Source organism: Halictus rubicundus, chromosome 8, assembly GCF_050948215.1.
Source record: "Halictus rubicundus isolate RS-2024b chromosome 8, iyHalRubi1_principal, whole genome shotgun sequence".
Taxonomy (NCBI): domain Eukaryota; kingdom Metazoa; phylum Arthropoda; class Insecta; order Hymenoptera; family Halictidae; genus Halictus; species Halictus rubicundus.
This window is the reverse complement of record NC_135156.1, coordinates 13,075,354-13,088,120: the sequence shown is the minus strand read 5'-3', so window position 1 is coordinate 13,088,120 and position 12,767 is coordinate 13,075,354. Positions and strand designations below refer to the sequence as shown.

At 42.2% G+C, this 12,767-nt stretch overlaps 1 protein-coding gene across 2 annotated transcripts in view; it reads right to left on the bottom strand.

Annotated features, from left to right (window-relative positions):
* The window catches only part of Carpa (Carbonic anhydrase-related protein A), a 233,638-nt gene extending 226,415 nt beyond the window's left edge, over window positions 1–7,223 (bottom strand). The window contains exon 1 of one of the 2 annotated variants that reach the window (XM_076792854.1): window positions 6,058–7,223. In XM_076792854.1, coding sequence (XP_076648969.1) covers window positions 6,058–6,112 — 55 coding nt within the window. In that variant the 5' untranslated portion in view covers window positions 6,113–7,223. The remainder of the gene's footprint in view (window positions 1–6,057) is intronic. The other variant, XM_076792855.1, reaches the window with a different exon arrangement.
* Between the last annotated feature and the right edge of the window lie 5,544 nt (window positions 7,224–12,767).

The following is a 12,767-nucleotide window of genomic DNA, read 5'->3' as shown; positions in this document are numbered from 1 at the left end:
TCGTCCGAGATGATCAGGTTGCGTTTTAGAACGAGTCCGTTTAAGGAGATCGTTTGGAGTTAATGTTCTTTGATATTAAAATCAGATTTTAGGTAATTCATTAACGGGACAGGTATGAATGGGCACGGTGTAAGTCGGCAATCGCATTAACGGGCAAGTTAGCGTTGGTTTATGTTGCATGAAAAGTGGTAAGAGATTACAGATAATGCTCCTTAAAGTACCCGCTTTATGTGCAACGTTCACGGGCTTCGCTGTATATTCTTTTTTTCTCTCTCTCTCTCTCTCTCTCTCTCTCCTTTTTGCAACGCAAATATTACGTTCTAACATTAATGTACTTAACGTAATGCTTCCGGAACGATGATATGCTTGTCACGGAAAATTGCTCGGCTTCGCAGTGCGATATTCTTTTTTTATGTATCGCTTGCTGGTTCAATTATGCACTCATTGCAAATGGCGTTGCATCCGTTCGCGATGGAGAGAATGGTTCAACGGGAATCAACCCGTTTAAAAATTCGCAAAATAATGCAACGATGTTTCCACCGACTGTAAGCATTATATTACCACATTGCAAATTTTATGCGTTTACAATAAAAAAATATCGAGGTGAAATAGAAAAAAGCTGCACATTAGGAGAACACGAAGATATAGATTTATATATAAGATTTATTTTTAACTCGTTCAAATTAATAAACGAAAAAATAAATATTTATTTAATCCCGGTTTCCTGCAACCGTTCCAACAGATCAGAAAATTTCTACTTTTGTACAAATATCTGTGGACTTAATTAACAATTATTATATTATGCAGAGAAAATTGACATTTATGGATAGGGTGATTTAAAATAATTTCATTTGCTCCATTAGCTATAACCGTTGATACAAATTATCGTATAGGGTGTCTAGTTGCTCATGTATTTCTCTTTTCATTGAAATCTCAAGAATTAAAATAAAGGAAACGTTACAAAACGGAGTAAAACGTTCGCGATGGGAACGATTCACGTGGAGGGATTCGTGCGTGTGTAATAATAGTGTCCCGAAGGTTTATTTAAAAAAGCAGTCCTGTAAATGGCAGGGCTCTTTTGAAATATTAAAGAAAACACCGTGCGACGCCGCAGGAACACGTACACGGGGAGTCTGATACCGGAAAATACGGAAAAATTTACTTCCACCAGTTCAAGCGGATACGGGATACAGTTTTAGAACCACTATAAATATTTCCCCGCCACGAAATATTCGGAAAACACCGTAACGATCGCAATATTTCGGTAAATTTCAACTGAAAAGTAGCCGCGGCTCGACCAGCAACTAGGTCGATCGTCCAGGATTAATAAAAATAAATCTGAGATTACTGTGCCGACATCTCGTTTTATCTAGATTGATTTCGGCCGCCGTTAACCGTCCACTTTTTTCCGGCCCGTATTTTTCTTTTTTTTTTTTTTCGCGCGCGCCCACCACCGTCCACTAGCTAATCATATTTCTCCTGTGACAAGTAATGGGGACCGATGTGTTGACGGACGATTACGTTTCTGTCTATGGCTAAGCGTAAAAGTTATCACTCTATTTCGTGCAAAATGTCCCGCTGAAATATTAAATTTCCCTGGTGTTTTCATTTTATTTGTTACCGCGCCGACGGCCATCCGTCATTTTGCGAAATATTTGCGATCGCGCAAGTAGAATTGGTCCGCCTGTGGTCCGACAGGCCTTGAAGCCGTTGCCACGTGTAATTTGTTACAGACACATAATTCCGAAAGCTGTGTCCGATATCGTTCTAATAGACAAAAATGTTTAAACGTGTACAGATTGAACGATATATTTAAAAATTGTAACAGAGTTTGTATCAACAAATTGTGGATTTGTATGCAATTTAAAAATTTCCCACCCCAATTGGAACAAATAGGTGTCACATAAAAATTAATTAACTTTTTTAAAAATGTTTTAAATAAAATGACAGTATCATTAATTTAGTTACAGAAATAGTTTCTTATTTAGTCCCTTTATTTTTCATAAAGATTCGCTTTAAAGTGTCTACTGGAGTCCAGTAACTGGACACTGCCATACACATTGTTACTATTCTAATAAATAAATGTTTGCAGTACACAAAATGTGTCACTACTTAGAAGCTGACTTTACTAATCGTTAGGACACGACGACGCAGGTATTAATTACCTATGTGCAACGTTCAACGATCATTTAATTCCAAGAAACAACCTCTTAGTTTACAGCAGTAATGCAAATTCTTTGCCATCGAAGGTACTTAATATCGCGAGCACAAGCACGCGGAAATTTGTATTTAGCAATAAACTACCGGCGACAATTACAATTTAGTGGAAAAGTCGAGAGACTTAGCCAAATGAAATCGAGCGACGAAGCTCGGACGCATATCTCATTAGACGCGTAATCTTGTTTATTGCAAGGTACACTCGTGAGTAATTGAAGGTAAACAGTGCAATTTTACGGGAGTTCCGTCGGCGAATTTCCTTGGGGTCTGATCGATTCGCGCGCAACATTTGTCGAACGAATCGTCTCTGGCGTGGAATCGACACGAAAAAACGAAATAGACAAATGTGTTTGCAAAAAAGTGGTTTTCTCAAAATTTGGTATTTATTTCACTGGGAGATCTTAAATTTTATCTAAGGAATGAGTTTAATGAATTTCACACAGGGGCTAAGAAATATTTCCTAGGTATTTTCAGTGAAGCAAGAATATTTATTCAGAAGACCTTCGTTTGTCCAAAGAACGAATTCTTAGTTTTCGAAAAATGTTGTACGGTCACTAAATATTGAATATAAAATAAGTACCGATATAAATTTGAAATAGAATTATCTTTTGATCGTTTCAACTAAAAATATTTCCGCGTTTAGGGGTTGCTTTCAAGTCTCGCCTCGAAGGTTCTCTAATAGGGAAGAACTCGATCGTCAATTTGTAACTTCGAGGGGAACAAAAATTCCGGAAAAGGTTCTCCCGTTTCGAAAATGATTGAAAGAACGGATCCCGACTTTCGGGAAGGATAACTGCCTTCGTTCATTCGCAGTCAATGGCGAATTGACGGTAACTCTATCGATCTAATGAGAGAAGAGGGAAATGGCAGAAAGGGAAGAGAGAAAGAGAGGGGGGGAGAGAGAGAGAGAGAAAACGGAGAATAGAGAGAAGAGAAACGACGCGTTTTGATTCACTTTCACGGGCTCCGGTACTTTTCACCTTGCAGATTTTTTAGGGTCGAAATCCACCGCCGGTCCATCCATGCATATCGTTTTTTATTGCCCCGACGAAAGCTCCGTTAATGCGAGCGTTAACACCCCACAATGCGCGTTGGCTTTTTTTACAATCCCCCTTTTCTTCGTCCATTGCGAGAACCTCCTCCTGCTTCCTCTCTCACCCTCGACATTTCTCTCCCTCTCTCACTGTAGTTTTCGCACTCTTTCGCTTTCTCACTCCCTCCCTCTCTCTCTCTCTCTCTTTCTCGCTTTTCCCTGTCTCTTCTACCCGGCCGCGTAGATTACGAGAGGGTCGGCACGCCGTAAAATCTGCCGACGCGTGTAAAAACGACTCGCGTTAGCCCGCGGCCATTCTTGTTTTATTTTCCTTGTTACTATTTGCTGTAAACCGACCACACACCGAAAAATCTCTCCGAGACCGGCCGTAACTGCTTCGACAGCCGCTGGTCCTGACGACCATTATGCTGTGTGCACACGTAAGAGCCCACACCGAGGGAGCCACTCTTAACCCACCATTCACTTGCCAGCACATTTTCCAGAAATACACCGGCGAAAATTACGATTATTGGGAATTAAATGGTTTACGAAATGTTGCATGTCCGTGTTCGATATTACATTAACAATCTATAAGAGAACGACTTTGAAATTGGAAATTGGTTTGTAACTTAATGTTTTTACGTTACACACGTCTCAGTATTTTATTCTTAGAATTCTTATTTATTTAGCACAGAGAATCTCTCACACAATATCATGTTGCAATTTGAACATTCGTTAATTGTAGTTTGCTATTTAGAAATACATGTCGAACAACGATATTTTGAAGCTAATACGCTCACAATGATGAGACTGATTTATGCTATTTTTTATGTCCATTTGCTATTTGATGAGCACAGGAACGATATAAAAATTCCTTTTAGTGACGAGAGAGAATTTCTCCTCTTTCGATCTTCACTAAACACAACGTACAATATACATATTTCTACCCTCGGGAATTGCGATTATTAATCGATGCTTGACCACCGACAGCTCGCAAAAGACCGACTCCTCGGCGCCGTCGGAAACAAAGGAATGATCAAGAAACCTTTTAGTTCCTTAAGCACGAAAAAGGAGGTCCGTGAGAAAGTTTCATTCAGAAGCTGGTTAAGCTCAAACTTTTCTGGCACTTTACGGCAGCTCGGAGTTCACGTTCCCCCGCAACTGTGCGAAATAAATATTTCCCTCCAGTCGCCTAATCTCGGCGAAATCGCCGATTCCATCGAGCATTAAGTATCCCCGATCGAAAATATCGACGCACGATCGACTCGCAACGATAAAATCGCACGTCGAGATCCTAATATTCACGCGACAATAAAACTCTTTAACGGTATCGTTAAACAATAAAAAAAAAACACGTGCGTTCGGTAACGGGAACGTTCATTTGCAATTGCAAAAATAGTTCAAGAGTGAATAGCACGTCCCGGAACACGTGACTCATCGTCGAAAAAAAGGAAGAAAAAAACGGAAATGAAAACACGAAAAGCAATTTACGAATACAAAACGTGCGGCCTCGGAACAACGTTTCGCATACATGTAAGCATCTCCGTATAAACAATACCGATAAACATTCACATAATAAAATCCGTCGGAACGCGGAATATCTTTTCTAGAAAACAAAGCCTCGGGATGCGTCGGTTTTACAGGCTCGTTTATACAAGTCGAATAATTAACTGCATACTTGGTTATACTCTGTCCGGTGAGTCCAGCAAAAAAGTGATTCGCGGGAAAATTCAGTCGGTTGCAATCGATGGCATGCGGTCGTTCATTTATAAACAACTCCGGTTTATTATCAATTAGCGGCTAACAAATGGATCGCGCGAACGTTCCGCAATACTTTCCCCGATGCGATCACGTTTCAAGATTTTATACACGGTCGATATTGAAACTGGCGAAATTAGTTGCATTTTTAACAAAATTGTGGTAAACAAACAGGAAATTTGATGGATCGGTCAAAATAATTGGTTGAAGATTTTTAATTTTACGGTTATTTGTATACATAGTGTTCCAGTATCGACGTTATATCCATGGAGGGGGTAATTTTCTGGATGTCAAATGAGAAAAAATTCATTCGATATTTTCGACTTATTTTCTCATGTAGAATCACCCTCTCCACGGTTGTACCATCGATAAAGGGACACCCTGTATTTTAGTCTTATATTAACAAGACTTTTAGTCCTCAATCGTCCTACAATCGTTAACATTTTGAGTGCCTACTTTTTAAACCGGGAACACTATCGAGGCGCTCGACGTGTTATTTGATCGAACTCATATTCTACAAAGAACTTCTGTATTAACAAAATAAATATTAGCGAAATTCCACTGTGCAGAACCAGTTCGCATGACCCAGCGAGCTCAATCACCCCTGCGGCCCAGCGGGATCGCAACGTATTCCGAATCCTTGCGATTCTTTTCGTTAAGACACGGTAATCGCGATTTCCGCGAGAAATTGTAAACGACATCGAGCGGCTCCAGCGGTAATTAAGCGGCGTAAAGGGCGCATTTCGCGAACGGAACACGCCTACTTTCCGCGACCGCGCTCGGCCGAGTATTGTGCGCGGGGCTTCGGGACAATTCTCCGGGCAGAATAATCGCGGGGCAAAATATCTGGGAAAGTTGGCCAGTAAATCACGTCGAACAAAACCTCGGGAGTGTCCTCGTGGGCCAGGTGCCGCGAAGACACCTGGTCCGGGGGCCAAAAAGCGGTCGCGACGCGCCCGGCGATAGGCAAATCTCAGACCGAGCTGTCTGCCGAAGAGCGATGGGGACGATAGAGAGACCCGTGTAAAAGAAACGTCGCAAGAACTCACCGTTGATGACGACGATGGCGCCCAGGAGGCAGATCAGCAAGTGTCGCAGGCACATTTCTTCGACGTGCGGGGGAGGATGGTGTAGCACAGAAAAAAAAGCGGAACACGCGTGTGAAAACCGGGGGATCCTCACTTGCCGAGCATCGTTTTTCGGGGCTGGTTAAGCTCGAGACATCAGGCAGCTGGAACACCGTGGAGATTCGTCCCGAGGATCGTCATCGCGATCGAACACCGTCGTCCGGAGATCTCTTTGCACGACCTTTCCGGATCGCAGGAGGATCGCGGAACGGACCGATGAATGACAGCTAATTAGAGCGACTCCGGTTGATCGGACACGATCAAAGGAGGGGGTCTGGCTCTCGATTGGAATCCGACGGCTATTGCCCTTAAACTCTCCCTTCGACGACCCTGAACCTTCTTCCGGCGTTACCCTCCTCCTCCGAACCGTGGGACAAGAGCTCTGCGAGAGAATGCTCTTTGTTCCCCAGCTCCGCGGATATAATATCGCCTTTCCTGCGGATCTTCGATCTGCTTGTTTGTTCTTGATGACGTCAGCTAGCCGGCAGATCCTTTGCTCGGTAAGGGAACGAGAGACAGAGAGAAAGCGAAAGAGAGAGGGAGAGAGAGAGAGGATAGAGAGAAAGAAGCTCGCCTCCCCCGAGGGCCGAGGGATTCGAGTTGATCCCCTGAGGAGACTAGCCGGGGGACTAGCTCCCGAGCTCCTCTTAAAGTAATTACTTTTTCCGAAGAACTGTCTCAAGCTGGTCGAATTTTAATGATCAAAGCAGGCGATCGGAGACGCCGAACCCGACTACCGAGCAGACCAGCTCCAACAGCCTGATCCTCGAGGTACGCATTACCGGCGACGATCTCACTCCTCCTATCAAGGCTGCACACCTTCTAGCCTCTAGATTCCAGCATCCAGCTTCCAGCTTTTAGTTATCGAGGATAATCGACTTCCGACGCTTTCGAAATCCGAGTGTCTCGCACTGACAGTTTTGGGGATGAGACGTATACTAAGTGCCGACGCGTTAGGGGTTGAAATATCCGTGGTAACACTTCGGCCACGGGACGCTTCCGGCCACGTCGAACTCGCGGCGCTTACTGAGTCTCTCGAGGCGATCCTCGAGGGTGACGAGCACGTTTCTCACCCCCACCAGGCCGGGGATGACCGCCACACGAGAGGCCGCGCGCTGATCCGACGAACATGCGCACCCCGTGCCAGCAGGTAACGCGCGTCTGAAAGCGTCGCGACGCTTCCCGAGGAGACGCCGAAACTGACTGAGCAACGGTCAAGGCGGCCCCCAGGACGCCCCGGCCGACAGACAAAGAGAGGAGGCGCCGTAAAGCGCAGCCACCGGGACAGGCACACATACACACGTTAGACCTGCGGCAAAAGTTATGACCTCAAAGGGGTCGTTAACGAGCGCCCGCCAAATTAGTATAACGGCTGTGGAACACTTCTACCCCCCACTACCGGGAAACCAGGGCCTCGATCACGGGGAAAGCGTCTTTGGGACGGGGACGGTTGTGGGATTCCGGGTTCTTTCGGGTCAGGAAATTGTTGAGGGCTCGCAAAATGTTTGAAATTGTGCTGATCGTGTTGTGGGTTTCTTGTTTTTGTGCTTGAAAATTGGTATTACGAGGCACACTATTCGAGTGTAACACGCCGATTTTAATGAAATTTTAGACGCATTTTTTGATCTGCAATTATCTATATCCAGGGGTGAAAACAGCCCTCCAAGTCGAGGGTGCAAACCATAATTTTTAAAATATCTCGGAAACTAGAGGGTGTAGGATAAATAAATTTTTTTGGGATCCTATATCTTCGATCGACGAACTTAATTGCGTATGAATATTTTCGAAAAAGTTATTTGTTTACGCAATATTTAAAAAATAACTATTTTCTGCGGATTCTCTCAGTAATTGTTTATCAATTTCTATGTAAACTCGTATGTTCAATCTATGGACCAAAACAGAGGACACATGTCTCTGGAATTTTTTGGTTTTCGTCTTTCAACAATAGTTATTAGACATATGGTGGATTTTGACTGTGGGGGTGCGTATAAAATTTTGTGAGTAGAAGACATATATTTTTGTGACCATTTTCGAGAGCGGTGTTAAAAAATAATTCTTACTTTCTGGACACTATTAGACGACGTTTTGTTCCAGGGTTAATACTTAGAGTTGCAATTTTTAATAAAAGTATTCGATTTTGTTTCTGAAATCAAAGATGACTATAATGTAAATCGATCCGTTTTTATAGGAATTATAGTCAGAGACGGCTTGAGATTGTAGAATTTTGGTTTCAGGGATGTTTGCCACTCGGGTGTCTTCTAGCAATAGTTTAACCAAAAAAATTGCAGACATACAGAAATTTTCAAATCAATTTCTCTAATCAGTTTTTCTCCGTCTTACCAGTGTACGATCGAATGATCATCGCACAGAGGTTAAAAGCATAATTTCGTCGTCGCATTATCGTCTGAACGTTCGCTTTCACTACAATGACAACACCGTTAACGGTGTTATCGAATGGTTCTGACACGCACCCGACAATGATGCGTCAATATCCGCGATCGTTTTCAACGGAAAAGGTCTGCAAGAGTCGCCGCTCACCGTGATCGTTAATTAATCTCTATAACGCGATCGCGGGTCTAGAGTGATACAAGCTGCAGCCGTGTACTAACGAGCCACGCGTCACACACGATCAATGTAATTAATAATTAATTCCGCCGTATCAAAGCGCTGCCGTGAACTCCGCTATCTCCAGAGACGTAAATAATTATCCGATAGCCGGGACAGTATGCTACCGATAATCAACAACGCGTCCTGTCACGGTTGCCTTCGACAAAGGGTCGGTTAGGTCGCGACTTACGGGAACGGCGATCAGATCCCTGGAAGTATTTGACACTGTCCACGTTCGTTGTGATCCCAATTTTTAATTAGCTCAGCTGTCCCAGAACCTGCGATCCAATTAATTAAAAAAAAAATGAAGTTGCTGGGATGTAAATTTTTTGTTTAAAATTTTAATTGAAACTATTGTTGGAAACCTGCTGTAGTTTGAGAATTAATTGCATTAGCTTGTTGCCTATCAATTAACGATTTTAGAACGCAAACTTTGCGAATTATTTTGACCAAGAAATAGTTTTATTAGCTCGTCTTTAAAGTGCTATCTTCAATTTTTCCTTACATTCAATTGTATTGTTAAATAAAGTTTATTACAATTTCGATCAAAAAATTCAGTTTCCACCGTAATACGATCAAGTAACTAATTCATTGGCGGAACATATTGATTACAATGGTGTCAATGTCAATCAATATATTTTATTTCGAGGAAAGTTGTTAGTGAAATGTTACAGATAAAAATTGGACGGTTAATATGCAGCAACCTAATACCGAAAAGCGTTCGAGTTTCGAAATATCCGTGATTTCAATGCTTCCTGTGCCAGATCGCCGCTTTAAAACATAGTGAGTCTAGTCGTAGAATAATTTTTGCCATTCCCCGTGCAATTTCGGCAAGTGTGCCAGCTAGGTCTCAGGAGCGCTTATGCGAGTCGAACGTTCCCGAAGACGGGGCGGCAGCGTCGACGTCGATGAACCATTTTTATCTAGTTCTCCGTCGGCTCTTTTTACGGGGCGAGCAGTTTTCTGCACGGCGATTTAGCAAGTCCCAGCAATAACCCGGAAGGAAGGAGACGGGCTAGAGCTGGAAAGAGATAGGGAGAGAGAAAAAAGAGAGTTTTCCATGCCTCTCGGGCCGTGCTTTGATCGGCGGCCCCTCAAAGCGTCGGCCCCCTGTCTCATTCCGATTCTGTTTTAGCTCGCCCGCATATCGATATTCCCCGCGCTTTTTTCCCCCCACCCACCTCTTTATTCCCGCCTTCGACGCCGACCAATTTTCGGCCTCGCCGGGAACAAGCGTGAAGATGAACAAAAAGAAAAACAACGCTCGTCTCCTCATTAACCGCTGCTGGTACCGCTATGGGAGAGCTCACGGGCAAAAGGCCGGAAAATTTCCTTTCGCCCGCCCATGTGCGCGCCCCACGAGTTAAACTAATTGTTATTGCGCCGGGCCGACGCGTGTCAGGCGAAAAATCACGTGGAAAAATCCGTCGTGTTCGACTTTTTCACCGACGATTTTTCTTAGGACGATTTGTTCTCTTTTGCGCACCTTTGTTTAACCAGATTTTGATTTCAGACTGTGGTGCATACATTTGCCGAGTCTTCTGAAAAGATGGTCGTCAAGGGAGTATGGTAATTTGTCTATGAATCAGGTACAGTAAATTTGTATTGTCTAATGACATGTGACAACACTTCGATATGAAGAATAACACATAATAGTAATTACAGAAAATTTATTTTAATGTCATTTGTCGGCGCAATGTGTCTCGGAAGTGGCGCGTCTGATCACACACCGACCAATTCTACTTAAGACTACTGACGTAGAGTCGAAGCTATTTAGCTTCTTGAGTTATTTGCTTTATGTTGAGCCTAATTGTTTCTCCAACACTTAAATGTTTAACAATTTATAAAACACGAATAAATTGAGTAATCTAAATATTATTTTCCGTAATGTCACGGCAAATTTTAGTACATGCAAAAGCACCGTGTTAATGTATTTGTACAATTGCTTACAGACGTCGCCACCAGTATTATCAATAAATGCAAGCTTAAATATCCAAACATCGAATGACACAACAAACAAAGTATTTAATTCAGAGAGAAGATAAATTTACGACCTGTTAAATCAAAACACAATAAGCAGAAGTTTGTACGATACTGTTATTGAGCAAGATAGTCATTCGCGATAACTATGCGATAGGGTCTATTGCGTTCAATGCACAGATTGTCGACCAATATTTCTGAAAGTTGACAGAGAACGCGTACGCGGTAGCGACAGAGTCACATATTATTGCAGATTATTCATTTGCATGTATATTGACGGAATAAATTACAAAATTGCTCGATAAAACTGTCCCCGGCTCTCCCCCAAACAATATTTCCCGGTCAATATTGAAACACGCCGCACCGGAAAGTAAATTTGAGAACAATCATCGCGTCGGACGCGGTTCTCACAATTAGAATGACTTATTCGATTGCTCAATTACACGCGACACTTGCTTGTAACTAAATATGTATTTCGTTTGACAACTCGATTCGACAGGAACACCTGAAATTTTCAAATCATTTTTGACTTCCAGTCAACTTTCGTTTACAGACAGAATTTTTACTAAATTTTTATACATTTTAAAATTTCGAATTCTATTAATATCTATCAAAGAATCATCAAAATCGTGTAGTAAAAGTACGAAGTAGTATTGGATCGTTATGATCAGACACGTACCATTCTCTAGACATTATAATACACATTTCACTGAAATAAATTTTCTAAATATATACAATTCCCTTTTTTATATATAGATGTTTCCTTACGTTATTATTGTCATTACACCTGCTTTATAAATAAATTATTGTACATCTTTAACGACTATACCATAGCGACCCACTAATAATTAAACAGTCTTATACGAACCATTAAATTACGGACAGTTGAAGGAAGATTAGCATTAGGAATCAGAACCAACAAAGCACGTTTATAAAATAATGCTTACAGCAAACACTTTTGGTAAATTCGTTCATAAAATTATAATCTCTATTACGCCGAATATGAACATTCATCAATCGCGTTCAGAAGGGATGCACATTTATATAATTATCTTTGGCGCGGATGCTCTTGCAGAACCGATCACGGTTAATTTATAAGATTTACTGCAGCCGGTGAATTATTAAAACTCGATAGACTCCGAGCGGTGTAAACAAATTACTGTTTGACCCGGAGTTTCTCTAAATTAGTTCTCCCCGTGTAATTAAAACAGAGTCGTATCGCGGCAATTATAATCGATCCGGCGAAGTTGATAATATTTACAAGCAGACCGTAAACGCGTTAATAATATGTTCGCGGGGCAAACCCGTAAACGATCTGTTTACTGGCCTAATAAAGAAGGAGCGTTTCAGGATGGGGGATATTGAATCGCGTTGAGCCGCGGATTTCCCCGGGTAAAGAGATTGTTCGAAAGCAGACCCGTTAATAATTAACGGGGGACGCGTTAACACTGTTTCGAGTCGTGAACAAAATTAATGTTTTAACGGCGCGACCGTGCGGCCGCCGTTGTTCAACGATTCCGGGGGCGCCTCCGCGAGCGGAAAAACAAATGCGCTTTTCTGCCCGCCGGATAATCCATATAATTAAAAAATTTACACACTCGCCGAATAGCCCCGGAATAATAGAGCCTTTCCCCCCCGATAAAAATGTAAATATGGACGCACTCGACAAACCGACTGTGAGCCACGCGAAACCACCGTGAATTCGTAATGCCCGTGAATTTTGTTCGATTCCGCTAAAGTAGAAAGCATGCAAATCAAGGATTCCGGTGTTCCGAGAAACATTGATTTATTTCGCTGGTGGATTTTCACTGGGGGTTATTTTTTTTTATCGACAGAAGATTCGATATTGTTTCCCATAGTCTTCTATACCACTTAAGCCCCCATCGATTGTTTTGCACTTTTAATGCAACCATACTGCTTTCAGAAACAGTTGCAGGAAATATTCTCGATTAATATTCATCCATGTTTGGTCTGCAATTCAATTCTAGTCGCTGTGTTTTATTTTAAAATACATTTTGCAACGCAACAATAGGAATACAACAAAT